This window comes from Anabrus simplex, chromosome 1 (genome assembly GCF_040414725.1).
Source record: "Anabrus simplex isolate iqAnaSimp1 chromosome 1, ASM4041472v1, whole genome shotgun sequence".
Classification (NCBI taxonomy): Eukaryota; Metazoa; Arthropoda; class Insecta; order Orthoptera; family Tettigoniidae; genus Anabrus; species Anabrus simplex.
In genome coordinates this window covers 862,057,566-862,085,043 of record NC_090265.1, presented here as the reverse complement: position 1 = coordinate 862,085,043, position 27,478 = coordinate 862,057,566, and the positions used below count along the sequence as shown (strand labels likewise).

Genomic DNA, 27,478 nt, shown 5'->3' with positions numbered 1-27,478 from the left:
TGGTGTCGTGTCTTTGTGCCTATCAGAGTGTGAAACTGACCTCCAATATTCATAAACATTGTACATGTTTTTACGGCTGATGATGACCTGGACTAAGGTCGAAACCGGTCCCATTTAAATAGGAATGTGATTACTGCATTTCTTTCTTTTAAGTATTGAATAGGTTGAACCTCCTTTTCAATTATTTAATTTTTAACATTAATTGCAGGGTAGACTGACGTCACTGAGGTATGCTCATGATGTGAAATGCGCCGCTGTGCTGCGCACGTAGCGAACGATAAATGGGACACGGCGTTGGCGAATGGCCCACTTCGTACCGTGATTTCTCAGCCGACAGTCATTGTAGAACATGTTGTCGTGTGCCACAGGACACGTGTATAGCTAAGAATGCCAGGCCGCCGTCAACGGAGGCATTTCCAGCAGACAGACGACTTTACGAGGGGTATGGTGATCGGGCTGAGAAGGGCAGGTTGGTCGCTTCGTCAAATCACAGCCGATAGCCATAGGGATGTGTCCTCGGTGCAGCGCCTGTGGCGAAGATGGTTGGCGCAGGGACATGTGGCACGTGCGAGGGGTCCAGGCGCAGCCCGAGCGACGTCAGCACGCGAGGATCGGCGCATCCGCCGCCAAGCGGTGGCAGCCCCGCACGCCACGTCAACCGCCATTCTTCAGCATGTGCAAGACACCCTGGCTGTTCCAATATCGACCAGAACAATTTCCCGTCGATTGGTTGAAGGAGGCCTGCACTCCCGGCGTCCGCTCAGAAGACTACCATTGACTCCACAGCATAGACGTGCACGCCTAGCATGGTGCCGGGCTAGAGCGACTGGGATGAGGGAATGGCGGAACGTCGTGTTCTCCGATGAGTCACGCTTCTGTTCTGTCAGTGATAGTCACCGCAGACGAGTGTGGCGTCGGCGTGGAGAAAGGTCAAATCCGGCAGTAACTGTGGAGCGCCCTACCGCTAGACAACGCGGCATCATGGTTTGGGGCGCTATTGCGTATGATTCCACGTCACCTCTAGTGCGTATTCAAGGCACGTTAAATGCCCACCGCTACGTGCAGCATATGCTGCAGCCGGTGGCACTCCCGTACCTTCGGGGGCTGCCCAATGCTCTGTTTCAGCAGGATAATGCCCGCCCACACACTGCTCGCATCTCCCAACAGGCTCTACGAGGTGTACAGATGCTTCCGTGGCCAGCGTACTCTCCGGATCTCTCATCAATCGAACACGTGTGGGATCTCATTGGACGCCGTTTGCAAACTCTGCCCCAGCCTCGTACGGACGACCAACTGTGGCAAATGGTTGACAGAGAATGGAGAACCATCCCTCAGGACACCATCCGCACTCTTATTGACTCTGTACCTCGACGTGTTTCTGCGTGCATCGCCGCTCGCGATGGTCCTACATCCTACTGAGTCGATGCCGTGCGCAATGTGTAACCTGCATATCGGTTTGAAATAAACATCAATTATTCTTCCGTGCCGACTCTGTTTTTTCCCCAACTTTCATCCCTTTCGAACCACTCCTCCTTGGTGTTGCATTTGCTCTGTCAGTCAGTGTAGATTATATAGAACACCAAGAAATCCAAAAAATAGACAATATTCTATTCTGGTGTAGATTTGTGGATGATATATTTGTCATAATAGACAATAGATACACTAATGAAACCAAAATCTTAGAACAATTAAATGCAGTAGACCCGCATATAAAATTCACCATGGAAACAGAAAACAATCACACCATAAACTACTTAGACATATCTATAACTAGGCACGATAATCATTTATCATACAAAATATACAGAAAGTCCACACGTACATCCAATACAATAAAAATAGACCCCACCCACCCCAACGCACACAAGAAAGCAGCATACTATAGTATGATATATAGAACCTTTAATATACCACTAACAAAAGAAGAACTAAATAAAGAACTCAACTTGATCCTTGAAATAGCCAGACAAAACGGATATAAAAAAGAAATGATCAACAAAATCATATACAAAATAAAAAATCAATCCAAATTAATCAGAACTGAAAAAAACCAAGAAAGATTACGTACTATTTACCTACAACAACACCTATATATATCCCATAACGAACATCTTCAAGAAACAAGGCCTAAAAATAGCCTATAAAACTACACACAGTAATATCAGCGTCCTACACAATTCCAAATCTATTAACAATAAAAATCAATACAGCCACTCAGGAGTCTATCGCACGAAGTGTAACGACTGTGAAGCCAGTTACATTGGACGTACTGGGAGGAACATCCAGATACGATACAATGAGCATATCAATGCAATAAAACATAATCATTTTTCAGCCATAGGACAACATATCGAAGATCACAAACACAAATGTACAAATATTGAAAATGACATGCAAATTCTAAGTACTAACCGCAAGAGCCCCTTACTCAATATAATGGAAGAATTTTATATAAACCTAGATCAATATGTCAACCCAAATTTTAATTTGAATGAAATCACAGAAAAAACCAACATTCTTTTTGATGCAGTCATCCCTCTCTTAAAAAATAATTACCTAAAAAGAGTTAAGAAGCAACACCCAATACACATAAAAGCACTGTCAAGGGATAACCCCCACTCAAGTCTCACTCTCCCAGCAGCCGCTCCTTCTACCCCTTCAAACTTCCCCTCCGCAGCCACAAGCAGCAGCTCTAGACAAACACGCAACAGTACTCAACGTGCTGCCGTGTAATGCACAACATTGTCAACATCTATTGTAAGTACAACGCACACTCTTTTACCTCTAACTCTAAACCTAGTAGACACAACTTCTCACACACTTTGTTTCTACTTAAAGATAAATACAGCCTACAACATAAAAGGAAGAAGCCTTCCCGCTATCTTTCAAAATTCAAGACATCAAGTATTGTAAAACAAATTGACACTTGACAAAATTATACAACATTAAATTAAGAAGCACGTCACTAAAAACAAAAATGTTTATTCTTAAAAACGCATTTTACTATCAACTCAGCATTAGTATATGTTATGAATCTTGTACATATATATTGACAATGCCTCGAACTGAACACTAGACAACTACCCATTTCCTCAAAAAGAGTGTCCAAGTCATTCCAAGACGCTCATACTACCAGCCATGGAACACGGTGAAATAAACAATATAGTTATCGCAAGAATAAACATTCGAAATGTTTTAATCAATTAGCCATAAGTTTTAACGCAAAAATAGTGAACACTTCAAGAATACTACTATCAGTGCACACATAACATTGCAAGTTCCAATTTTTACGCTGATCAAAATTACAAAAACATTTGCAAATGACATGTCTTTTTATACTACGTAATACTTCTATAATCCAAGAAAAGGGGACTTATTTTAATTGTATCATTTGTTTTAGATGGTCTGTTTAATTGAACAATTGTCACGACTGTACAATATTCCCTATTGTGATGCTTTTTTAAGAACTATATTTGTAATTGTCAGCTGAGGATGACCCTTGAAGGGTCGAAACCGATACTGTGAATGATAGCATGTAAACAAATGTATTGTTAAGGTGGAGGCTTCAGAATAAATCTTATGTTGTCGATTAGTACTACTCGTCGACTGGTGTTCTGTATGCACAATTCAAAATGAAAGAGAACAAGTTTTCGTAATAACTGCGTAAATAACGTGGCCAATAGCAGAAGTTAACTCGTTAGAAATAAAGGCTGAAGTAAATGATCGCTGCCGGTAGCTCCAAATAGCCTACACATTGGCCTCCACGGTATGCACTAGCCATACGTCTTGGTGGGTGTGCTATTTACCAACTGATGAGCCCAACTTAGCACACTGGAGTGAAACGCTGGCAACCAGGAATGAGTTAGCTGGAAAATTTATAATGTCCAATAATGGACCATTTATATTGGTATTATAAATTTATTCATTCGGGAAAAATATTTCAGGTTCCCTATGGCAATCAACATCTATATCATACTGGTACTTGTCGACAATACAACAGATGGACGATATCTAATAGCATGATCACTTGACTGCCTGGACAGGGAAACACTCCCAGTTCACGTGATCAGCTCTGCTGGACGGATAGCGATAAACATATTGACGAAGACAAAAGAGTGGCAGGGAGGGCTGAATGTGACTGACTGGCTGGCTAGGAATGCGGCCTTGGGGTGGGGGTTTGTGAGTTAGGTATTTTTTGTTACAACAGCTGTCCTCAACTGTTCTGCTGGTAGAAATAAATGCAGATTCTTCTTGTGCTGTCGTGAACAAAGTACCGTAACAGCAATTGGTACAGTTCCGATATTTAATGTAAGCACATCCTTGGAATGCCCAAACTTTTATTTCGTGTATATATCATATGTCTTCATGACGTCAGAAATTAATGCGAGTTATATGTGGGGATTTTTTTCCCTGCAATTTCAAATGTTAATTATGGGGTGCGAGATGTATGCGGTAGCAAGTTACATGCGAACAAATACGGTATTTGTTTTTCATGTCCTACTGACTATTTGTTCTATTTCTTTACATGCCACTAAATCTGCTGACACGGGGCTAGCATATTAGAGCACCTTCGAGCACCACTAGATTGAGCTGGGTTTGAACCCACCAACTTCAGCTCAGAATGGTAGTGCTCTGTCTAAGTCACTCAGCTGCAGAAGTGAAAAATAAAAAGTAAACAGAATGTAAATAAAAGCTTTCCACTTAAGACATTAATGCATCAGCATCATGAATTATGAATATCAACTCTTTGCATAAAATATATTTTTAAAACCTAGGAGCAAGTTAAAAGAAGTAAGAACCACACAGGTAAAGAAACTCAAGACCTGGAAGCTGAAGGACAATGATAGAATAATAGAGTTCCAAGAAAACATCAAAACAGTGATACCAAAGACAGATGAAAGAACAGTTGAGGAGGAATGGAAGGATCTGAAAGAAAATCTAGTAATGATAACTGAGAAGGTTTGTGGACGAACCAGTGGCACAAGAAGATGGAAGGAAACTCCATGGTGGAATGACAGAACAAGAACTGCTGTCCTGAACAAGAACAACATGTTCAGAAAATATTTCAAGAACCGGACTGATCATAATAAGGAACTATACAGGGTTGCTAAAAAACAAGCAAACAAAGTTGTTACAGAAGAACTAGAGAAGTGGTTGAACAAGTGGAGTGATGAATTGAAAGAGGATGTTTATGGTAATAAGAAAATGTTACATGGGATGATGAAAAATAGAAAAAGAGATAAAGAACACTCCAAATACCTAAGAGATGATAATGAAAATCTGATTACTGAAGATGAGAAGATCAAAGAGACTTGGAGGACTTACGTTGATGAATTACTAAATGTGAATTGCATGCAGCCTACACAAAAAGACAGTACCGGTACTACCTCCTGCAAGTCTGCCTCTGACAACAGGTTAGAATTAACATGGACTGATGTAGAATATGCCTGGAAACACATCAAAACTGGAAAATCAGCAGGGGCTGATGAAATTAATGGAGAAATGATCAAGGCAATGGGCATTTCTGGAAAACATTGGATCTACAGACTCTTTCATAAGATCTGGAAAGAAGGTTACATACCAGTCGATTGGAAAACAGGCATCATAATTCCAATCTTCAAGAAAGGAGACAGAAAGAAATGTTCCAACTATAGAGGCATCACTTTAACATCTCAAGTTGGTAAACTTTATGAAAGAATTATAGAGCGTAAAATCAGACCCCTTATTGAAGAGAACCTCTTCGAAGAACAGTATGGATTCAGGAAGGGGAGATCAACAACTGATTTAATCTTTACAGTCCGTCAGTTAATGGAAAAATACTATGAACACAACCGAGATTTGTGGTTAGCCTTTCTGGATATCAAGAAAGCATTTGATGCAGTGAATAGAGAGAAGGTGTGGGAAGCACTGAAGAAAATTGGAATGCAGGATGACATGATACACCGGATCAAGAATTTGTATGAAGATACCCGAAGTAAAGTCAAAACACCTGTAGGACCGGGCGAGTTGGCCGTGCGCGTAGAGGCGCGCGGCTGTGAGCTTGCATCCGGGAGATAGTAGGTTCGAATCCCACTATCGGCAGCCCTGAAGATGGTTTTCCGTGGTTTCCCATTTTCACACCAGGCAACTGCTGGGGCTGTACCTTAATTAAGGCCACGGCCGCTTCCTTCCAACTCCTAGGCCTTTCCCATCCCATCGTCGCCATAAGACCTATCTGTGTCGGTGCGACGTAAAACCCCTAGCAAAAAAAAAACACCTGTAGGAATGACTAAAACCTTTGATATAAAATCTGGGTTAAGACAGGGTGGTGTTCTGTCTCCTCTTCTTTTCATCATTGTGATGAATGAGATTCAGAGAAAAGTTCACCAAACCATTGGAGGTAAGAAAATTAAAGTTATATTGTTCGCGGATGGTATATGCTTGTGGGGAGACTAAAGAAGATCTTCAAGGACAAATAAACTCCTGGGCGGAATCTGCTAAAGAATATGGACTCATCTTCAGCCAAGAGGAAAGTGAGGTTATGGTCATGAAGAGATACGGGCAACCAATGGGACACATTGAAATGGAGGGGAAACAGCTACAGATGAACCATCAATTCAAATATCTGGGAAGTGTTATCTCTGATACTGGTTCTGTAGATAAGGAAATTTCCCACAGAATTCAGGCAGGTAGCAACTTTTACAAAATAGTTAGACATAATATGGAACAAGAAAATACCAACAAAATGTAAGAGAGTCATATATGAAACTTATTACGTACCAATCCTGACCTATGGTTGTGAAACATGGACCATGAGAAACAAAGATGTTAGTAGAATCCAGGCAGCAGAAATGAAATTTGTCCGTAGCATGATCGGCAAAACACAGAGGGACAGAGTCCGTAATGAGGAAATCCGCAAGCAGGCTCAAGTTGTAAGACTGCAGGACAAAATAACAGTGCAGCAACTGAGATGGTATGGACATATACGACGCATGGGTGATAACAGATTACCAAAAAAATGTACGATCTAAAACTTGAAGACAAAAGACCAAGAGGGCGACCAAGACTCAGGTACAAGGACATGGTGAAGATTGGCATTCAACAGAGAGGACATACTTTGGAAAGCATTGAAGAAGGAGAGAAGTGGAGAAGCCTCGTTTGCCGACCCATCGCTTAAGATGGAACAACGTGGGATATGTATGTAGGAGCAGGAAAACAATTACATAGTTGAAAATTGAAGATTTTTGCATTTTTGGGGTTAGATTAGATTAGAGAGTGGGAATATAAATTTGTTCTCTGGTTTGTGATTCAGTTAGAATGTTATTGTTGTTTCATATAAGGGTCATGGAGCACTGCAGTCAGCAGCCCCATGTACTTCTGTGTTTCTGTAATTGATTGGGACTAAAATTGAAAAGGAAGAAACTGTGGTCTGTGTGTTTGGAACACTCCTGAAATATGGCTGTAGTTGAAGTGAGAAACCACAGAAAATCACTTCTAGGATGGCTGAGAGCAGAATTTCAACTCACTCGTCTCCTCAGTTGTGTTCGTGAAGTAGAGTGTAAGTAGGCTTGCTATACATCCCGAAGTGCTTTTCAAATGTCCCAGGTTTGATCAAAATAGAGATTTGCTCCATGCAGTGGTATGTTAAAAAAATAAATATGCATTTATGCACATGTCTATTGTATGTACATTATTTAATATCAAAACTGTGAAAAACTTGGATGCATTCCATAAATGAGTCCATTGAGTCATTATGATGTCAAAATCTTCCAACTACTGTAACTGGTTTGTTATTTACGAATCAGGTGTTATTTCGACTTAAATTCAATCAAACTCTTAAAAAATTCTGAGAATTACAGATATTCAGTCGGCAACGCGTCGGCCTCTCACCGCTGGATAACGTGGTTCAAATCCCGGTCATTCCATGTGAGACTTGTGCTGGACAAAGCGGAGGCAGGACAGGATTTTTTCCGGGTACTCCAGTTTTCCCTGTCGCCTTTCATTCCAGCAACACACTCCATTCTCATTTCATAGCGTCTATCACTCATTAATATATCACTTTGGGAGTGGCGACCCCATCGTACTAATAGCCTATATATGGTTCATTCATACCATCCCTGACCCAGTCAAAGACTGGAAAACAGGTTGTAGGTTTTTTCACAGATATTCAGTACCAATCAATTCTTGGACGTTCAAAAATAAGATGGTATCACATTAGCTTTACTGCTTTTATGTCTACAGTGCTTGAAGTCTCAACAAAAAATGTAAATTTACTTTTTTAAATGAAGAGTGAGAAGATGATGGCTATAGAAATTTTTTACAATTCACAATTCACTTATTGATAAAATTCAAGATAGGAAGACTGAACATGTTCTAACCACAAATTCATTCCTTGCTTTACACATTACTGGAGGGAGAGGAATTTGATTGACATAATTTTCTCCGTCAACGTGATGAATTTTATGATGTATGTATGAGTTATATTAAAATTGGGCTAGTCTGTGTCATCTACGCAGCCTTGGGTGTTTCTGGCGTGACAACGTTTGCCCGTAACGAACTGCTAGTTGCTTTACGTCGCACCGACACAGATAGGTCTTATGGCGACGACGGGACAGGAAAGGGCTAGGAGTGGGAAGGAAGTGGCCGTGGCCTTAATTAAGGTACAGCCCCAGCATTTGCCTGGTGTGAAAATGGTAAACCATGGAAAACCATTTTCAGGGCTGCCAACAGTGGGGTTCGAACCTACTATCTCCCGAATACTAGGTACTGGCCGCACTTAAGCGACTGCAGCTATCGAGCTCGGTGCCCGTAACGAAAGAAATGAAACTCTATTTACAATGCAGTCAGGAAGATAGACTTGAAAGATCTTTGGTTAAAAGGAAGTTTAACATTATTATAAAGACAAATATTGCCATTGATGCTTTCACTACCTGTACTTATAGTCATGATACTGTATAGGCTTTTGGGCTTATGCCGTCTAACGTCTAAATTTAAAGAGTCATTGTTTAAGGAGCCTTTCTCGTGGACAATCGAGATTTCTTCTGATGATGCAGAGCACAGTTCTCTGCGAAACATAAAGAATTTCACCTTATTTTCTTGACACGGCATAAGCCCAAAAACCTATATAGTATCATGTCTATAAGACAAATACTGTATTGTACATAAAATCAACATTCATAAGTCGTCTACATTCTCCTTGAGCATTAAATACTGTTGTCATGCCTCAGTGGCCCTCTCTCATGACGCTGAAGGCAATGATGATGCAGTGGCTTTGTGTGACTGAGTTACCTGTGCATGGCTATTAAATCCTTTGGCACATAACTTTTGATTGGATGGAGATCTCTCTGCTATTCTTTCACCACCTTGTTTGTTTCAGTGTATTCTTTTCATAGCATCTAATTTGGTTGGTAAGTGTTGAATGCTTGCCAATATAGAAATGAAAAAGAAAATTCTGTTGCAAGTTTTCAGTGTTCGCGTTCACTTATAATGTCACATGTTTGTTAGCCTGCTTATTAGTGAACAAAATGAGACCAGAAAGTTTTAAATAGTTCAACATGTTCATTCACTGCGGTACTCTGAAGTGTACAAAGTAGACTTTTGGGCACTGAAATCACGAGACCCTCACAAGGAGAAGTTACATCAGAGCGCTAAATTTATAATTGTGTCATTTCGATTAGGTCTTCAGTTATGTGATGATATCTGAATATTGAACGTATCGCATTTACTTCACCAGAAATAGTCTATGACAATCAGGCTGATTATTGTAACACCAACTTTGTGTGCATGCAAACCTGCAGAGTCATTCACATCAAAAGGGTCGTTCAGAATCATACTTGGGACCTGATGTCTTTATCATGGCTTTATTTCACATGTATTTACTGTACATGGGCTGTTGCCAAGTCTACAGTTTGTGAAATTTCAAATTATATATACGGTAATGTTGAGGAGAAATATTTTTAAAAATGCACACTAGATGCAAAGGCTCTAATTTCAGAATGGTCAAATATGAGGTGTGATAATAGTCTTCACTTCCTCTATGGTGTGTGGATTTGTTGTGTACACTTTACTCTATCTAAGACAAGATGTGCACAAAATCCTTTAAAACTATGAATTTTTTTTTTCATTTCTGAAATTGCTAGCTTCTCTCACGACATTGAATGCAATGATAATGCAGCAAATTCGTGTGATTGAGTTACCTGTGACTGACTATTAAATTCATTGGCACATAACTTTTGATTGAATGGAGATCTCTTTGCTGTTCTTTCACCACCATGTATGTTTCAATGAAATCTTTTCATAGCATCTAATTTGGTTGGTAAGTTTTGAATGCTTGCCAACCAAAAAAATGCAAAAGAGAATTCTGTTTCTGGTTTTTAACCAAAGATCTAATTTCAAAATGATCCAAAGTCCATAAAATTACATATTTTGTAATTCCCTTGCAGGAAAATGTGTGACAGTGTTTAGCCTGCCTGTCTGTCAAATTTCAGATTGAAATATTTTGTAGTTCAAGAGAAAAATACTTGTTGGGAATCTAGTCCCAAAAGGGTTTTGTTGACTTCAGTACCTAAGCGCACTTAAAAATTTAAATTCCTAACACATGCGCATCAAGTGCTATGCTCCTCTCTCTGCAGTGTTCATATAGAGTTAGTGCATATGACGCTGTTGATGGTGATTCGTTCACTGGATGGGGATGTAAAGCTTTGGGCAGCCCCCTTGGTGTTATTCGACAGGAGTAGGCTACATGCCAACACCGGGTTTCAGTCTCTCCCTACCACCCTCTTACCATCATCCCACAACTAGACAAGCAAGTCGACCATGGGTGTCAAGTAGAAAGACCTGCACAAGGCAAACCAAACCTGTCCTCTGTCACTCCTGGCACTAAAAGCCATACTGTAAGTACTGCTGCTGCTACTGCTACTAGCCTCTCAATGTTTTTATCTTTTGAGTGTGTTCCTATCCCTTCCTAGTTTCACCTTCTCCCTACCTCATTATCATCCCACATGTAGACATGGGAGAGGATTATGCGTAGGTCATCTATGACAGCTAATGCTGGAGCTGTTGAGGATCCAACCAGCCTTCAGGCCGAGGACTGAACATACAATAACATAAATATTACCCCTTCAGACTAAAATATTTTTATTTATCCTTCTATCAACCATTATCAGTTAGAATGGACGTTAAAAAAGTAAATTTTGCTTTCTGTTTGAAGCCTTGTAAAGTTTTGATGTCTTGGCGAGAAATGTCTTTACTGCCTTGTAACTAGTCTCATTTTAATTATATGCCTTATGTTCTAGATTGCAAGATGAACTACAGAAGGAAGCTCCATATGTTCTCACTGAGCCTGATGTGTTTTCTTTGCAAGACCTACTTCAGGTGAAAAGTGGAGAACTACCTACAAGATTACGTGAACTCATAAGCTGCTGTTCACAGCATGTTGCTGACTGTCAGGTGTGTGTAAATTTTGGCCCTTTTTCCTTTGACCTGAAGGTGGTTTTGCCTGCAGGAAACTCTATTACTTTGTTCACTTGAAGCATTTTCTATTGAAAATTAAAAAATGCACACTACAGTGTTTTTAAAACTGTGTGGAATTCATGAGATTTGATTAAATTTCTTCATTAAATTCCTTCATTGAATATTTAATACAAAATATTTCCATATAATTTTGAATAACTTTATACAGTTTCTGTAAGAAACATGAACCCTTTGCTGCTTCCTATTAAGGACGGCTGCCCAGCTGGAATTACCATGTTTTCTGATGGGTATTTAAGTGCCAATAGACACAGCTGCATAAATGCCACCCTTTAAAGAAAATATCATAGAATTCAAATGAATAATGATATAAATGTAATTTCTTTTGGTATTAGTTTCTAAATTATCAATGTGTACGTATTTGTACTCGCCTGATTTTGAATGTTAAATATTGCTCAAGTTTCCTAAAACCATTTGAGTGTTATTGCCTTCCTTACTAATGGGCGCATGCAAAAGTCTGCTAAAAAGTAATCATCAGTTTCCGGTAAAACAACCAAACCCATATACACTGACTGACAGAGCAAATGCAACACCAAGAAGGAGTGGTTCGAAAGGGATAAAAGTTGGGGAAAAAACAGAGACGGCACGGACGAATAATTGATGTTTATTTCAAACCGATATGCAGGTTACACAATGCGCACGGCATCGACTCAGTAGGATGTAGGACCACCGCGAGCGGCGATGCACGCAGAAACACGTCGAGGTATAGAGTCAATAAGAGTGCGGATGGTGTCCTGAGGGATGGTTCTCCATTCTCTGTCAACCATTTGCCACAGTTGGTTGTCCGTACGAGGCTGGGGTAGAGTTTGAAAACGGCGTCCAATGAGATCCCACACGAGTTCGATTGGTGAGAGATCCGGAGAGTACGCTGGCCACGGAAGCATCTGTACACCTCGTAGAGCCTGTTGGGAGATGCGAGCAGTGTGTGGGCGGGCATTATCCTGCTGAAACAGAGCATTGGGCAGCCCCTGAAGGTACGGGAGTGCCACCGGCCGCAGCAAATGCTGCACGTAGCGGTGGGCATTTAACGTGCCTTGAATACGCACTAGAGGTGACGTGGAATCATACGCAATAGCGCCCCAAACCATGATGCCGCGTTGTCTAGCGGTAGGGCGCTCCACAGTTACTGCCGGATTTGACCTTTCTCCACGCCGACGCCCCACTCGTCTGCGGTGACTATCACTGACAGAACAGAAGCGTGACTCATCGGAGAACACGACGTTCCGCCATTTCCTCATCCAAGTCGCTCTAGCCCGGCACCATGCCAGGCGTGCACGTCTATGCTGTGGAGTCAATGGTAGTCTTCTGAGCGGACACTGGGAGTGCAGGCCTCCTTCAACCAATCGACGGGAAATTGTTCTGGTCGATATTGGAACAGCCAGGGTGTCTTGCACATGCTGAAGAATGGCGGTTGACGTGGTGTGCGGGGCTGCCACCGCTTGGCGGCGGATGCGCCGATCCTCACGTGCTGACGTCGCTCGGGCTGCGCCTGGACCCCTCGCACGTGCCACATGTCCCTGCGCCAACCATCTTCGCCACAGGCGCTGCACCGTGGACACATCCCTATGGCTATCGGCTGCGATTTGACGAAGCGACCAACCTGCCCTTCTCAGCCCGATCACCATACCCCTCGTAAAGTCGTCTGTCTGCTGGAAATGCCTCCGTTGACGGCGGCCTGGCATTCTTAGCTATACACGTGTCCTGTGGCACACGACAACACGTTCTACAATGACTGTCGGCTGAGAAATCACGGTACGAAGTGGGCCATTCGCCAACGCCGTGTCCCATTTATCGTTCGCTACGTGCGCAGCACAGCGGCGCATTTCACATCATGAGCATACCTCAGTGACATCAGTCTACCCTGCAATTGGCATAAAGTTCTGACCACTCCTTCTTGGTGTTGCATTTGCTCTGTCAGTCAGTGTAAATTAGAACACATGTATATGCCCTTATTTTGTCAGCATTAATATTCTTTGTAAATATTTGCCATGCATATTTGTCTGCTTTGCTACTAGTTCATAAATTCCAATCCCACAAATAATTCAAAAAAATATATAAGATCTGGGAGTGTCTGAAGGAAAGAAATGTGCCTGAAGGACTGGTAAGGAAAATTCAGATGTTGTACAAAGACTGTACTAGCTGTGTACAAATTGGGGAAGGTCGATCACCATGGTTTGAGACCAAGAGTGGAGTTCAGCAAGGAAGTGCACTCTCCCCACTACTGTTCATCACTGTTATGGACAATATAATGAATGTCAAAGAAATGTTAGGTGAACTGAATGCAGTGGCCTTTGCTGATGATATCATGATTTGGGGTGGAACAGAAGAGGAAGTACAGACCAGACTCAATGTATGGAAATCCCAGTTCCAGGAATATAACCTTAACTCAGCGAGATCAAGACATTGGTGATGGCAGTCAACAGAGAAGCACATCCAGCAAGTGTAAAACTAGGAGACAACCAGGTTGAGTGTGTGGATAGTTTTCCTTACCTTAGAAGTGTAATCTCCAGTGATAATTTGGTCAGAAAGGAAATTACAAACAGAGTGCAAAAGGGATCTGAAATCTACCAACAAGTAAGAACACTTTTATGGGATGACATGATTTCAAAACCGGCCAAACTGATGATGTCTAACAGCTATTTTATACCAATATTGATGTATGGTATTGAAGCGTGCACCCTCACAAAAAGAAATTCATCAAGACCGCAAGCATCAGAGATGAAATTTCTTAGATCCGCCATCTAGAAGACCAAGATGGACAAGTTAAGAAATGAGGAGGTGAGGAAAGAAGCCAGAATAAAGACATCCCTATTAGACCGAATCAGGACATCTAGACTACGGTAGTACGGGCATGTGATGTGGATGGAGCCTACAAGAACAGCCAGAATAAATTTTGAAAGACAGGTGGAAGTAAAAAGACCTGCAAGAAGACCTAAAACCCAATGGATGGAGATGATCAAGATTGATCTAGTTACCAGAGGATGGACAGTGGATGATGTTCTCCATGACAAGTTGTATATGGACAGAAAGAAGTGGAAGAGGCTCATTAACAGTACCCGGGAAACTGGAACTGTACAATGATGATGATGATGATGATGATGATGATTTCCAAAATCCCAGAAGGTAAATCGTGTTTTGGACCATCATTGTTTTCTGTATTTCCTGTTCATCAGAACGATTATTGCAACTCTAGATATCACTAGTAACATTTTTCTTCACCTCTCTCTCTCTCTCTCTCTCTCTCATTCTTCACATAATATTTGTTCACGATTTTCATGATTCTCGGAATCATTACTACTACATTCATCAGAATTCAATTCTCAATGAACCACTACCAGAAAATTCTCTAGTTTCTAACATATCTCCAATACAGTTGAAACTGGTTAAGACATCCCTCTCTACACGTTTCCATGGTTATAGCATAATTCTTCCAAAGTCCCAGTCCATGTCCTATTAAATACATGCTAAAGAAACCTGGACAGTACTTTTTTTGCTAGTGGCTTTACGTCGCACCGACACAGATAGGTCTTATGGTGACGATGGGATAGGAAAGGCCTAGGAGTTGGAAGGAAGCGGCCGTGGCCTTAATTGACAGTACATTTACGTCACTCTTTAGTATGTTTGCAACTCCCACCATAAGAAATTTAAATTAGCGATGCGCCAGCAGGACGACTAGCCTGGATAACAATTTGGTAGAGAACTTAATTTCATGTCCCTAGCACAACAGTAGCTCGTGTGATGTGTTGGTGCTTAATTTTACGTTCATAAGTGAATTATGTAACAACGTCCGTAAATTAGGCCTACTGTACATACGTATACAGCTGACATGTTGGTGCTTAATCTTATGTTCATAAGTGAATTGTGTAACAACGTACATAAATTAGGCCTACTGTACTTACGCATAGTGGTTTGCAGAACATTCATTTGTGGAGAAGAAGAAAGCTAGACAGTTTACAAATCCACACGTGAAATGCGTGCAAATCGCCCAGATGTTGGACATTCCTACGATAACTTGAAACATAATTGTAAGCAACCTATATAGTTTGCGTCTCTGAGAATGTTTTTCCTTGATATTTTACTGTGATGGTGCGCTTAAAATGCATTATTTCTTTATTTATTTCATTAATTAAATTGTAAACACTTGTTTTTTTGTTTCATTGTAATTATTTTTACGTTCAAATCTAACCTTAAATTTAACAGCATAATTTTTTTCATTTTCAGCACATTATCTGGCTCCATGGCCAAATGGCTAGCATGCTGGCCTTTGGTCACAAGGGTCCCAGGTTCAATTTCTGGCAGGGTCGGGAATTTTAACTATAATTGGTTAATTCCTCTGGCATGGAGGTTGGGTGTACGTGTTGTCTTCATCATCATTTCATCCTCATCATGCTGCGCAGGTCGCCTACGGCTGTCAAATAAAAAGACCTGCATTTGGCGAGCCAAACTTGTCCTTGGATATTCCCGGCACTAAAAGCCATTTCATTTTCCTTTAAGCACTTCCCTCTTTATGACGTTATTTTTTTTCGGTCCCCGCAAAAATGTCCGGACCAGTTTTGGCTGTATTGCATTGTTTTAAACCTCTTAATAGTACTCTGCAATAAGTAGTAATCTCTAACTGGAAGCCAATGTTTATAAACTAGATTTGCTTGTGAAATACACACAGAAAAGACTGTCAATAAGGTGGAGCTTGCAGAGTCACGGGAATGCAGAGTGGTTTCTGGAGGCCCTTCAACATTTCTGTCGACACACACCTAATGACCACATGTGTGACGAGTGCTTTGGAGTGTTCAGCCATGGCAGGCGAGTCATAAAAGGAACGGCAAATTGTTAATACATTGAAATGGAACATTTGACACATGTTCAAGAGGGGGAATATTTGTAGTTTGGAAGAGGATGTCGTCTCTCTCTCTCTCTCTCTCTCTCTCTCTCTCTCTCTCTTTCTTTTTGTTAAGTAACTCTGGAGTTAACTCCAAAAGTGGCAGTTTTAAATCATGTGGTGGCAGCCATCTTGAGCAGGTTTTATATGTTAAAGTGTAAAAACAGTTCCACTTCTTCTTCTTCTTCTTCTTCCTCTTCTTCTTCTTCTTCTTTTATGACCACATAGGATCACTTTAGTCAGTCCGTCGTTCAGGTCTCTTTGAAGGGATTGTTCGGGCTTTGCGGTCCTCCCAGTACTTCTTCAGACGCTCCGATCTTCGTGCCCTTTCCTCAGTTGAAAATGTGCGTGTTGTTGGTTTGTTTTGTGTAAGGGTAAAGCGGAGGTTTGTATTCTTGAGTTTTGTATTCAATTTTATCTTATTTTTTGTGTCTTCTGTTGTAAGGCCTATTTCCTTCAGATCCTCTCTTACTTCTCTGATCCATTTACATCCTGTTGTGGTATTTTTTGAGACGAGATTGTGTTGTACTAGTTGTTTCAGAAGTCTCGAGTCCTGCATCCTCATGATATGTCCAAAGAATCCCAGTCTCCTCTTACGCATAGTATCTGTAATGGGTTCTAGCTCTTTGTACACGACTTTGTTAGGTATTAACCGCCACTGTCCATCTTTCTGATATTTTTTGTTGATACAGGTTCTTCCAATCCTCCTTTCAATTTTCTGAAGTCTGTCAGTCTTTGATTGTTTATTCAGGTAAAAGAGTGTTTCTGCTGCATATGTAGCTTCCGGTTTTATAACTGTGTTGTAGTGTTTTATTTTTGTATTTATTGATAGACATTTCTTTTTGTAGATATCCCATGTTAATTTTTGTGCTTTAGCTAATCTATTTGTTCTTACTTGGATTGAGATTTTTTCATTTAAGTTATGTGTTATTACTTCTCCAAGATATTTAAACTGAGTTACTATTTTGATTTTATTACCATTTATGGTGACTTCTTTTAGCTGTGTTGGTTTTTGGGGCATAATTTCTGTTTTTTCAAATGATATTTTGAGGCCAATTTTATTTGCAATGTTTTGAAGTTCTGATATCTGGGTTTTTGCTTCTTTTATGTCCACTGCTAGTAATGCTAAATCGTCAGCAAAACCCAGGCAATTTGTTTTGATTTTTCGGCCAATCTTTATTTTGGGGGGACATTTTCTAAACCATTCCCTCATTACCATTTCTAGAGCACAGTTAAATAATAGTGGTGAGAGCCCATCTCCCTGCCGTAGTCCAGTTTTAATTTCAAATGTCTCTGATGTTTCACCCCTAAACTTCACTTTTGACTTGGTATTGGTGAGAGTCAATTTTATCATGTTTATTAATTTGGGGTGTAGTCCAAGGTGTCTTAAAATTTTAAACAGAGATTCTCTATGGATGCAATCATAAGCTTTCTTGAAATCTACAAATGTTATCACCATATCTCTGTTTCTTCTCCCGTTATAGTCCATTATCAACTTAAGACTCATGATCTGATCAGGACAGCTCCTCCAGGGTCTGAAACCTCCTTGATATTCTCCTAGTTCTTTCTCAAGTTGTAAACTTATCCTATTAAGGATGATTATTGAAAATATTTTGTATGTTATATCTAGGAGAGAGATTCCCCTGTAGTTATTAGGGTCGGTTTTGTCCCCTTTTTTGTGCAGAGGATGAATGAGGGCTGTTGTCCAGTGTTCTGGTAGTTCTTCTTTAATCCAGATAGAGACAAGTTGTTGATGGAGGGCAACTTTTGCTGAGTTTCCTGCATATTTCCAGATTTCCGCAAAGGTCTGATCTTCTCCTGGCGCTTTGTAGTTTTTTAATTTATTCAGAGCCTGGTAGACTTCCTTTATTGTGGGGGGATTGATGTTTTCTGGTGATGTTTTTATCGGGGTGTTGGTGTCCAAATGAAGGAGTTCTGTAGGTTCCTCACAATTTAAAAGCTTGTTGAAATGTTTAGCCAGAATTTCTGCATTGTCTTTATTGTTATGGGCCAGCTTACCATCTTATCCTTCATCAGTAGGGTCGGGGGTTCATATTTTTGGAGCTGCTTTCTGAAGGTTTTGTAGTAGTCCCTTGATTTAGTTTTACTGAACTGTTCTTCAATTAACTGCAGGGTGTCCTTATGATGTTGTCTTTTTATTCTTCTTAAGACTTGGGTAGTTTCTTTTCTCTGTTTTACTAGCTTTTGATAGGATATTTCTGTCTTTTGGGACTGATGTAATAGCCATGCCTGATGTCTTTTCTCCACTGTTTCATCACATTCACTGTTCCACCATTGGTGTTTTTTACGTGGTTTAATTGGAGCTAGGTCTTCTGCAATTTGTTTAAGGTTGTGTACTAAGTCTTCAAGTTTGTCTGTGATTTTTATTTTTTCAGTTGCTTTCTGGTAATTTTTGTTGTTGATTAGCTGGGTAGGATCTATTTTTCTTTTAGTTTTAAGGGCTTGCTTTTGTTGTCTCCTCTGGGGAGTGAGTTTAATTTTAATTTTAACTACGTAGTGATCTGAACCTGTGTCTATTCCTCGGAGGACTTTGACGTTATAGATCTCTTTGTGGTGGTATTTGTCCATGCAGACGTGGTCCAGTTGCCATTCTCCTTTAGTGTAGTCAGGGTGTTTCCATGTTTTGAGTTTTTGAGGTTTCCTCTTAAAACATGTAGATTTTGAGATTAAATTATGGTTTCTACACAGGTCAACTAGTCTCTCTCCATTTTTATTTGTTTTCTTGTGTGCTGGCCATTTTCCGATGATGTCACGGTATTTTCTTTCTCTGCCTAGTTGAGCGTTGAAATCGCCTATTAATAATTTTATATGGTGTTTGGGGATGTTATCTATGGTCTGGTCCAATAGGTCCCAAAATTCTCCTGTTTCCTCCTGGTCTTTTGAGGAGTTGTTTTTATCATTAGTGGGAGCATGGGCATTTATTATAGTATAGATTTTATTAGATGCCTTTAAGGTGAGCGTTGAGAGTCGTGGAGATTGTGATCTGAATTCTTGAACTGAGTTTATTATTTTAAGGCTGACCAAAAATCCTGTTCCAAATTGTGGGACATTCTTCATCACTCTCTTCCCGGGTATACCTTTATAAAGTCTGTACCCTTGAGATTCCAAGGCATCCTGGTCAGTGTTTCTAATTTCCTGTAATCCCATGATAAGAATTTTGTGTTGGTCCATTATGTCGGTGATCACTTTTAGTTTACCGGTTTGCATGAGTGAGTTTATGTTGTGTGTAGAGAAGTATGTTATCTGCTTTGGTTTGATTCTTGATTTTGTCTCATTCGTGTATGTAGTACTGGGGTATTTCCGTGCCTCCGACTTCACGGTATCTTTCAGGTGGCAGCCCACCGTATCCGAATGCTGCCTTCTCTGAACTCTTGGTTCAGCCGGTGGAGTATTCCTTAAAAGACCTTCCATGGTTGACTGTCAAGGTGTCACCTGTGTGGGACTAGGTCCCGAATTACAACTCTGGATGTGATCCAGTGAGGTGATAATGAGGCCGCTCCTCTGGAGTACAGACGCCTTGTGCAGCCGCCCCTAACCTGGAGAACAGACGCTGCATAATGGATTCCAGTGGCATTTCCTCCACTGTGGGGACCATCACCCCACCCAAAGGGGCTCATTCGCCCGAAGCCGTTGGCCCCCTTAGGGAGTCAGGTTATTTCCCGCCGCCCAACACTCGGCGTTGGCAATTTTACAGCTGGGTGCCAGACCAGCAAACCCTCCTCCTTTCTCATTCCGGACTTGGGACTGGACAATGGCGGAGTTCCACTATATTATGAAAGAAATTTAAAAGCTAAAACAATGGGGACTATGATGTTGTTACCAAATATTTATCATCCTACAAATGCTACAGTCAGTTCAAAAAGCATAGAACCTAAATTAGTTAATTTAAAAATTAAACAGAAAGCATACTGAAAGTGAGTGGAGATATGCAGAATGTCAGTAATGTACCTGAAATGCACCATACAAAAATTTTCAGCTGTTTAAACCTGCATCCGCATGATGCGCTTTAGTATGCCCTCGAACACATGCCTTCAGTGCAGGGAGAAAGGAAAGTGAGGAATGATATGACCTCACATGTTTTTTTCTTGTCAGTCCTATTCTGATTTTTTAAAATGTCCAAAACTAAAATGGATCTTCTTCATCTAACACAGGGCCTCTCAAACGCCCAAAATCTCATGCGTGCAAATCGAGGCGCAGAGACTCCGTGCACAGTGCACGGGCGCATGCACTCTGAGAGGCCCTGATCTAACATAAGGACAATTAGGATTAACAATGGTCTTAGGTACGGAGCATATTCATCTGGGGGCTCATTTGACCCACTTATATAATTTACTTAATCGTGCCGAAACCAGTGTTGAAATATATTGTCAATCACAATTCATTACAGATAATCTTAAGATCCCTCCCACGGCCAAGTAACACATCAACGGGAATGATTATTCTCACAAGACTGTTTTTAAGTGTCTAGGATGTTCCTTCACAATTAAGCAGCAGCCTAAAATTGTATTCTTCACAATTCATTTTCAACACATTTGACAGGAAACCAGATGCTTATATTTTCATTCACAACAAAATTTAATGTAGTTTTAAACAGTCTTATCCAGCCTACATAAAATAATCTGTTTTAAGTCTCCATTCGTGATTGTGACGGAAAAATCCGGGGTTTGCCCTGGAACTCGAACCCGTGGAACGCCACTGAATTAGGGTCTCTGAAAATCCCTATCTGCATTAGTCATGAAGATTACCAAACATACTAGTCTGGTGTTCCATTTACTCATAGCTTTACAGCAATAAACATAAAACAATTAAAAAGAAATCTTCCAATGCGAACTGAATTTTCGTGAGCCCCAGCATTCCTTTCATTCTGTGTGCAGACTTGACATTTTCTTTCCGTTGCAGAGTTCTTCCTTAACACAACACGGTCGGGTCGCTCCGTTCCGATGACCTTCAATCACTTATCACATTGTCCTGCCTCTCATGTCAGGCCAGTAACCTACTCTTTAAAATCTTCTCAACAGCGAAGCATATTTTCAAGGCATATTGTGGTAAATCTCATTTCAACCACTATCATCATATCACATTTGAAAGCTTCATTTACTTAATGTTCTCTGCACATTTGCTTCTCTTTAAATCACGTCAAGCCATTATTCATCTTATCTCTGCACATCCTTTACTCATGGATGACCCGGGTTCACGACTAGATGATCACACAGAAAATCAACGTACGGTTTTCTATAATGTGTACTTAATAAAAATCTCAAATGGACATGACATAGCCATTGACTTTAGTCTAAATAAAAGAAAAAATATACACTACTTTACATGAAAGAAAAACTGTATCTAAATTGGGAGGACGTATGTTCAAGCCCAGGCATGTCACACATCACACAAATTTATACAGCCATTTCTATCTTATAATCATGCAGATTTACTTTAAAATCAGAGTTCATTGCTACTCCCACGATTAACACACCAATACAGGCATCTTAGATGACCCTGCTGTCATGCATTACAAATATAAAGTGAATATTCCAACATAAAGATAAAGGTTAATTATACGGTTTGAAATCTTTAAAAAAATCTACACTTTACTCTCTTGATCTAAAGCACTCTCGGTCTTCTGATATGTAATCTTTAATTCATGCTCATGCTTTGCTTTTGATAAAAATTCTTTATGCTTGAAATTTATCCCATTTTCCATAAATTCCATTCCCCTCTAGATTAACTTTACTTAATAAAACACGAAGACCACTACAAAGCTGCTCCCCAGTTTAAAATAAATGCATTTCACTCTTACAGTCCTATCGTACGTACTTTACATATTTACATGAAATTAACCCCCACATTTACAAGACTACATAATATTTCAATTCAGTGTACTTATCGTCATGTTGGGATGTTTACGGCCCGAGCCTTGGAGAGGCCCCCGGCGAACGTTTACGCCATCATGGCGCTGGCACGGATCACTGGTTCAACTCCTCTTGTGGTCATCCTGGGCACCTCCATAGTCCTGGGATCGTATCCACTGGAAAAAGGCTAATGTAAATGATGTTCAATTAAATTCAGTCTTCCTTTGACACAGTTTATGAAACTCCAGTTATGGTGGACTCTACTTATATTTTCACCGACACAGTTTGTGAAACTCCAATTATGGTGGACTCTACTTATATTTTCACCGACACAATATATGAATATGATACATGGTGAAATCTACTTTAACTTTCCACCCACACAATGTACAAAGGCGATACAGTCCCCGCGGTCGTCTTGACAGCGATACGATCGTCTGTTAGCCCGTTCGTATGTTCATATTATTTGAGCAAGATTACGTTATATTTTAGACTTGAAACCTGTCTCTAAGGCAGCATCACAACACATTCGATCATTCACTTCCACACAAAGAAATACTTGCTGAGCCACGACGTGGATGGCACATCCGTCTGCTCTCAACACTCCACGGCAAGTCGACGCTTCCCTACAGGGTGGCCTCTTAAATAATTTCACCCCGATTTGGAGGGCGGATGGTGAGCAGTCCCCACCACATTTTGCATATCTCCTATTCTACGGGTCCTCTGACATCGGCGATGTGGTCAAACGTGTAGCTCAGAAATTCTATTTCTTCCAATCATACGCGGAAAGCAAATCGATCGGTGATTTATCTTATATCTACGATCAAATAAAATGCTTCTTTGGGGATTCCCCGTCCAGAGTCTGAGTTCCCAGCTAGCATGGGTATGCTACTGACGCTTACATCATCCTCTTGCGACGCAATTTTACACACATTGAAATTTTATACTCATTTATAATTTTGGCAGAGGTCTAATAAATAAACATATGACATGCAGATGCTTCCCTTATTAAGTAATGTGCTTATCTATAAATATTCCTCCACCTTCTCAATACTTAAAATCATACAACGTTTAACAAAACATCACAATATGATAGTGTCAGGTACTAGTTTCGGTCCATATCCCGGACCATCATCAGCCAAGCCGAAATTGCAAGTAAAAGACATAAACTAAATTAATATGGATGAACATGAGAATGGATGGTAGTGGAATGACATACAAGTAAAAACCTTATACATAAGTTACAATAAATGTGATCAGAATGTTAAAATTAACAAATGAATAAAATAATTGTGATGTTGTTTAAAATTTCTTGATGCCAAAGTCTAGGTTGATGGTTGGACTCAAGTTGCACATTTGAATTCAAGTGAAGTCTTAGTTTTCTGGAAAGTTCTGAGGGCAAGTTCCACGATGGCGCAGAGGGAATTGTCCAATATGACCAATATAGACTTGACGAATTGAGAAATCTGGACTTGTTCTATGTAGCTTAAGCAAATGCTGTGTTTGAAGGAAGTCTCAATTCAGTCAGAACCCAAAGAACCTGAAGAACAAAATTAGAATTAACTCGGAAAATCTGATAGAGAAATTACTAAGGGAGGGAGTGTGTGTGTGTGAAATAACGAGTACTCACCTTGCACTTGTTTTGAACGAGCTATTGGAAGGAGTGCAACAGACAGAGTGAGCATCACGCAGCGTAGATCAGCAAGAGAGGAGAAGGGATGCGGAGGGGAAGCATGAAGTAAGTGTGGAAGGAGACAGGGAGGGAAGGAAGGGGGAAATGGTTCAGGGCGGGTTAGGAGAGAGGGAAGTTATTGGAATTTGAGATGGAAGGGGACCCTTAATTGATTTAAAGAAAGGTTTATTAACAGTTGATTTGTTTTTCCTATAATAGGAAATGAAAAGATCAAATAAAATGTTGGGTTTCTCAGTAATTTCTTTAAGATTGTAGTTGGCATTGAAATATTGATCCAAATGTATGTAAAAGCTCTCAATTATGTTGAGTAGAGGTCCCTTTTTTAGCTATTTCGAGTATGTCCATGTTTGTTTCAATGTTCGTGAAACTATGGTTATAATCGACCATATGTTGGCCGATGGCTGAAAACTGAAAATGCTCAGAGTATCTGATATTGAAACTCCTACCGGTCTGCCCTATGTAAGAAATATTTGAACATGTGCTACATCTGATTCTGTAGACCCCTGATTTTGAGTATCTGTTTATTTTATTAATATGTGAAGTGTTATGTAATATTTGCATATTGTTGTTGCTGGTTTTGAAGGCTATTTTCATGCCTTTTTTCTTTAAAACATTAGTAATTATGTGAATTCCATTGACATAGGTAAAAGTGGAGATAGAGTCGTGTTTAGAAGGTTCTTTTTTAAGTGTGGTCTTAGGTCAGAATTTGTGTTTACTAATGATATTTTCTATGAACTGATTATTGTAGCCGTTGAATTTAGCGATGTGACGGATAGTATTCAGTTCCATGTGAAGATCTTTTTTGTTCATGGGTACGTTAAATGCTCTATGTATGAGACTGTTATAAGTTGCTTTTTTGTGGGGGAAGGGATGAAATGAATCTTGTCGAATTTTGAAGGCCGATTGAGTGGGTTTTCTAAATATCTTGTAGGTTAGGGATTCCTGTTGTCTAGTAATGGTGAGATCCAAAAAATTGATTTTTTGATCTATTTCTGACTCCAAAGTGAACTTAATGTAAGGATCAATGTTATTTAATGTTTGAAGTGTAGTATTAGCGTCTTGTAGATTCTCGTTAATAACTACAAGGACATCGTCGACGTATCTAGCCCAAAAGAGGATGTTATCAAATTTATTGTTGATTTTTGTATTCTTGAGAAAATCTAGATAGATTTCCGCGAGAATCCTGGAAGCCGGTGAACCCATTGCTAGACTGTTTTGTTGGTAAATAGTACCATTAAACGTAAAAAAAGTTGTTGTTAACTACCAATTTAAGCAGTGTGATAAAGTCTTGGTTTTCCAGTTTACTTAGGAGACCGTTTTTTTTTTTTTTTTGTAGATTATTTTTGATAATGGGAATTAATTTAGAAATTGGTATACTGGGGTACATATTATTAATATCGAAAAAATGGAGTGAATAGTCAGGTCGCATATTGAAGTTATTGAGTTTGTCTATTAATTCGAAGGAGTTTCTAACAGACTTCTTAGATGAAAAAAGGTAATTTTTACTTAGAAACTTTTGGATAAATTGCGTAGTTTTATAAAGGGGACTCGGTCTGAAGTTGATAATTGGGCGAATGGGTATACCGGCTTTATGAATTTTAGGGAGTGCTCTAGCCGTGGGAAGTCCGGGGTTCATATTAATGAACTGGCTTTTTTCATGTTCAGTGAACAGAAAGGAAGAATTTTTTAAGGTTTATTTTAGGAGTCTCTGGATTTTTTGTGTGGGATCTTTTTTAACTATAGAGAAGGAACTATCTTTAAAGAAATCGAATGTTTTGCTGATATATTCATTCTTATCTATGATGACCGTCGTGTTACCTTTGTCAGCCTTGGTTACGATTAAGTCGTTATCTTTGATTTTCTTTTTCAGGGCATGTAGGAGTTTTAGGTCAGTTTGTATGTTCTTGTTGTTAGAATTGGGAAAATTAGGTGAGTTCATACGAGAGAGGAAGTTGTTAAGCTTCTCTTTGATTTCGTATCTTAGTTCGTCCTGTGTGTCTGATGGTGTTTTAGAAATGGCCAGTTCCGATTCTGTTATCATTGTGATGATTGAGTTGGTTGTGTTCGAATCGGGCCAATTATGTTTTGGGCCCTTGGCTAAAATTATTTCTTCATTTGCATTTAAGGGAGTATGTGATAGATTGATTACGGGTGAATGGAATTGGTTACAGTCATTTGCTGGTCTATTATTGCGTTTAATTCTATGGTCCTGCGATTTGGATTTCTTTAGTTTTGCCAATTTATTATGTAAAGTAAGTTCTTGTTCTTCAGGTTCTTTAGGTTCCGACTGAATTGAGACTTCCTTTAAACACAGCATTTGCTTAAGCTACATAGAACAAGTCCAGCTTTCTCAATTCGTCAAGTCTATATTGGTCATATTGGACAATTCCCTCTGCGCCATCATGGAACTTGCCCCCAGAACTTTCCAGAAAACTAAGACTTCACTTGAATTCAAATGTGCAACATGAGTCCAACCGTCAACCTAGACTTTGGCATCAAGAAATTTTAAACAACATCACAATTATTTTATTCATTTGTTAATTTTAACATTCTGATCACATTTATTGTAACTTATGTATAAGGTTTTTACTTGTATGTCATTCCACTACCATCCATTCTCATGTTCATCCACATTAATTTAGTTTATGTCTTTTACTTGCAATTTCGACTTGGCTGATGATGGTCCGGGATATGGACCGAAACTAGTACCTGACACTATCATATTGTGATGTTTTGTTAAACGTTGTATGATTTTAAGTATTGAGGAGGTGGAGCAATAAATCTTGTATTCATTTTAAGTTAAGTCTTAACTCAATACGGAACCCAACCATGAAGTTTATTGCTTTAAATATAAATATTCCATCTCAAATCAAGCTAGCACGTTGGCATTACGGTATTTTGGCCATATTTAGTGGGTGGAGTTATCAAAATGTGTCTTCCCTCCTTATCCTTTTCTTAGCTAGCGTTCTCTCTCTGGGGATTTTTCAAGCTATGGCATACTTAAGTCGGCACCACCAGTCGGAACTGTTGCGAAATCAGATGCAGCCTAACTTCCACGTGGACAAAGAAGCTAAAAAAAATGTCTCCATTCCCTCAATCAATTGCCACTTACTTATATGTATTACCGATATGGTTACAATATATTGAATTGTTTTTTATTTCTGTCATGCCTCTTTTGTTTTTCATTCTTTCATGTTTTAACACACTTTTAACATCTGTTATAACTTTAACCCCCTTTTTGCACTGAAGATGGCTCAAACGAATCAAAACATGTTTGACTATTTTTACTCCAACTAATGATGGAGATGTGTTTGTATTGAAAGTAAATATTATCATCATCATCATCATCATCATGTCAGCTATCCAACAAGTGTCACATGGGGACAATCAGTCTTCCAGAGGATTACAATTTGCACTTAGATGAATATGAAGACAGAATGGAAGAGGCATCCTACCTATACTCTGTGAGACTTCGGCATCACAGGATTCTGATTTTGCACTTGAATCGCTGGATAAATCACTTAAACTTAC

At 39.8% G+C, this 27,478-nt stretch overlaps 1 protein-coding gene across 1 annotated transcript in view; it reads left to right on the top strand.

Annotated features, from left to right (window-relative positions):
- Positions 1-27,478, top strand: part of Rubicon (run domain Beclin-1-interacting and cysteine-rich domain-containing protein rubicon) — a 178,532-nt gene that overhangs the window by 96,719 nt on the left and 54,335 nt on the right. Inside the window, exon 12 of the mRNA XM_067136464.2 lies at positions 11,274-11,427. Within this exon, the coding sequence (XP_066992565.2) occupies positions 11,274-11,427 (154 nt within the window). The remainder of the gene's footprint in view (positions 1-11,273; positions 11,428-27,478) is intronic.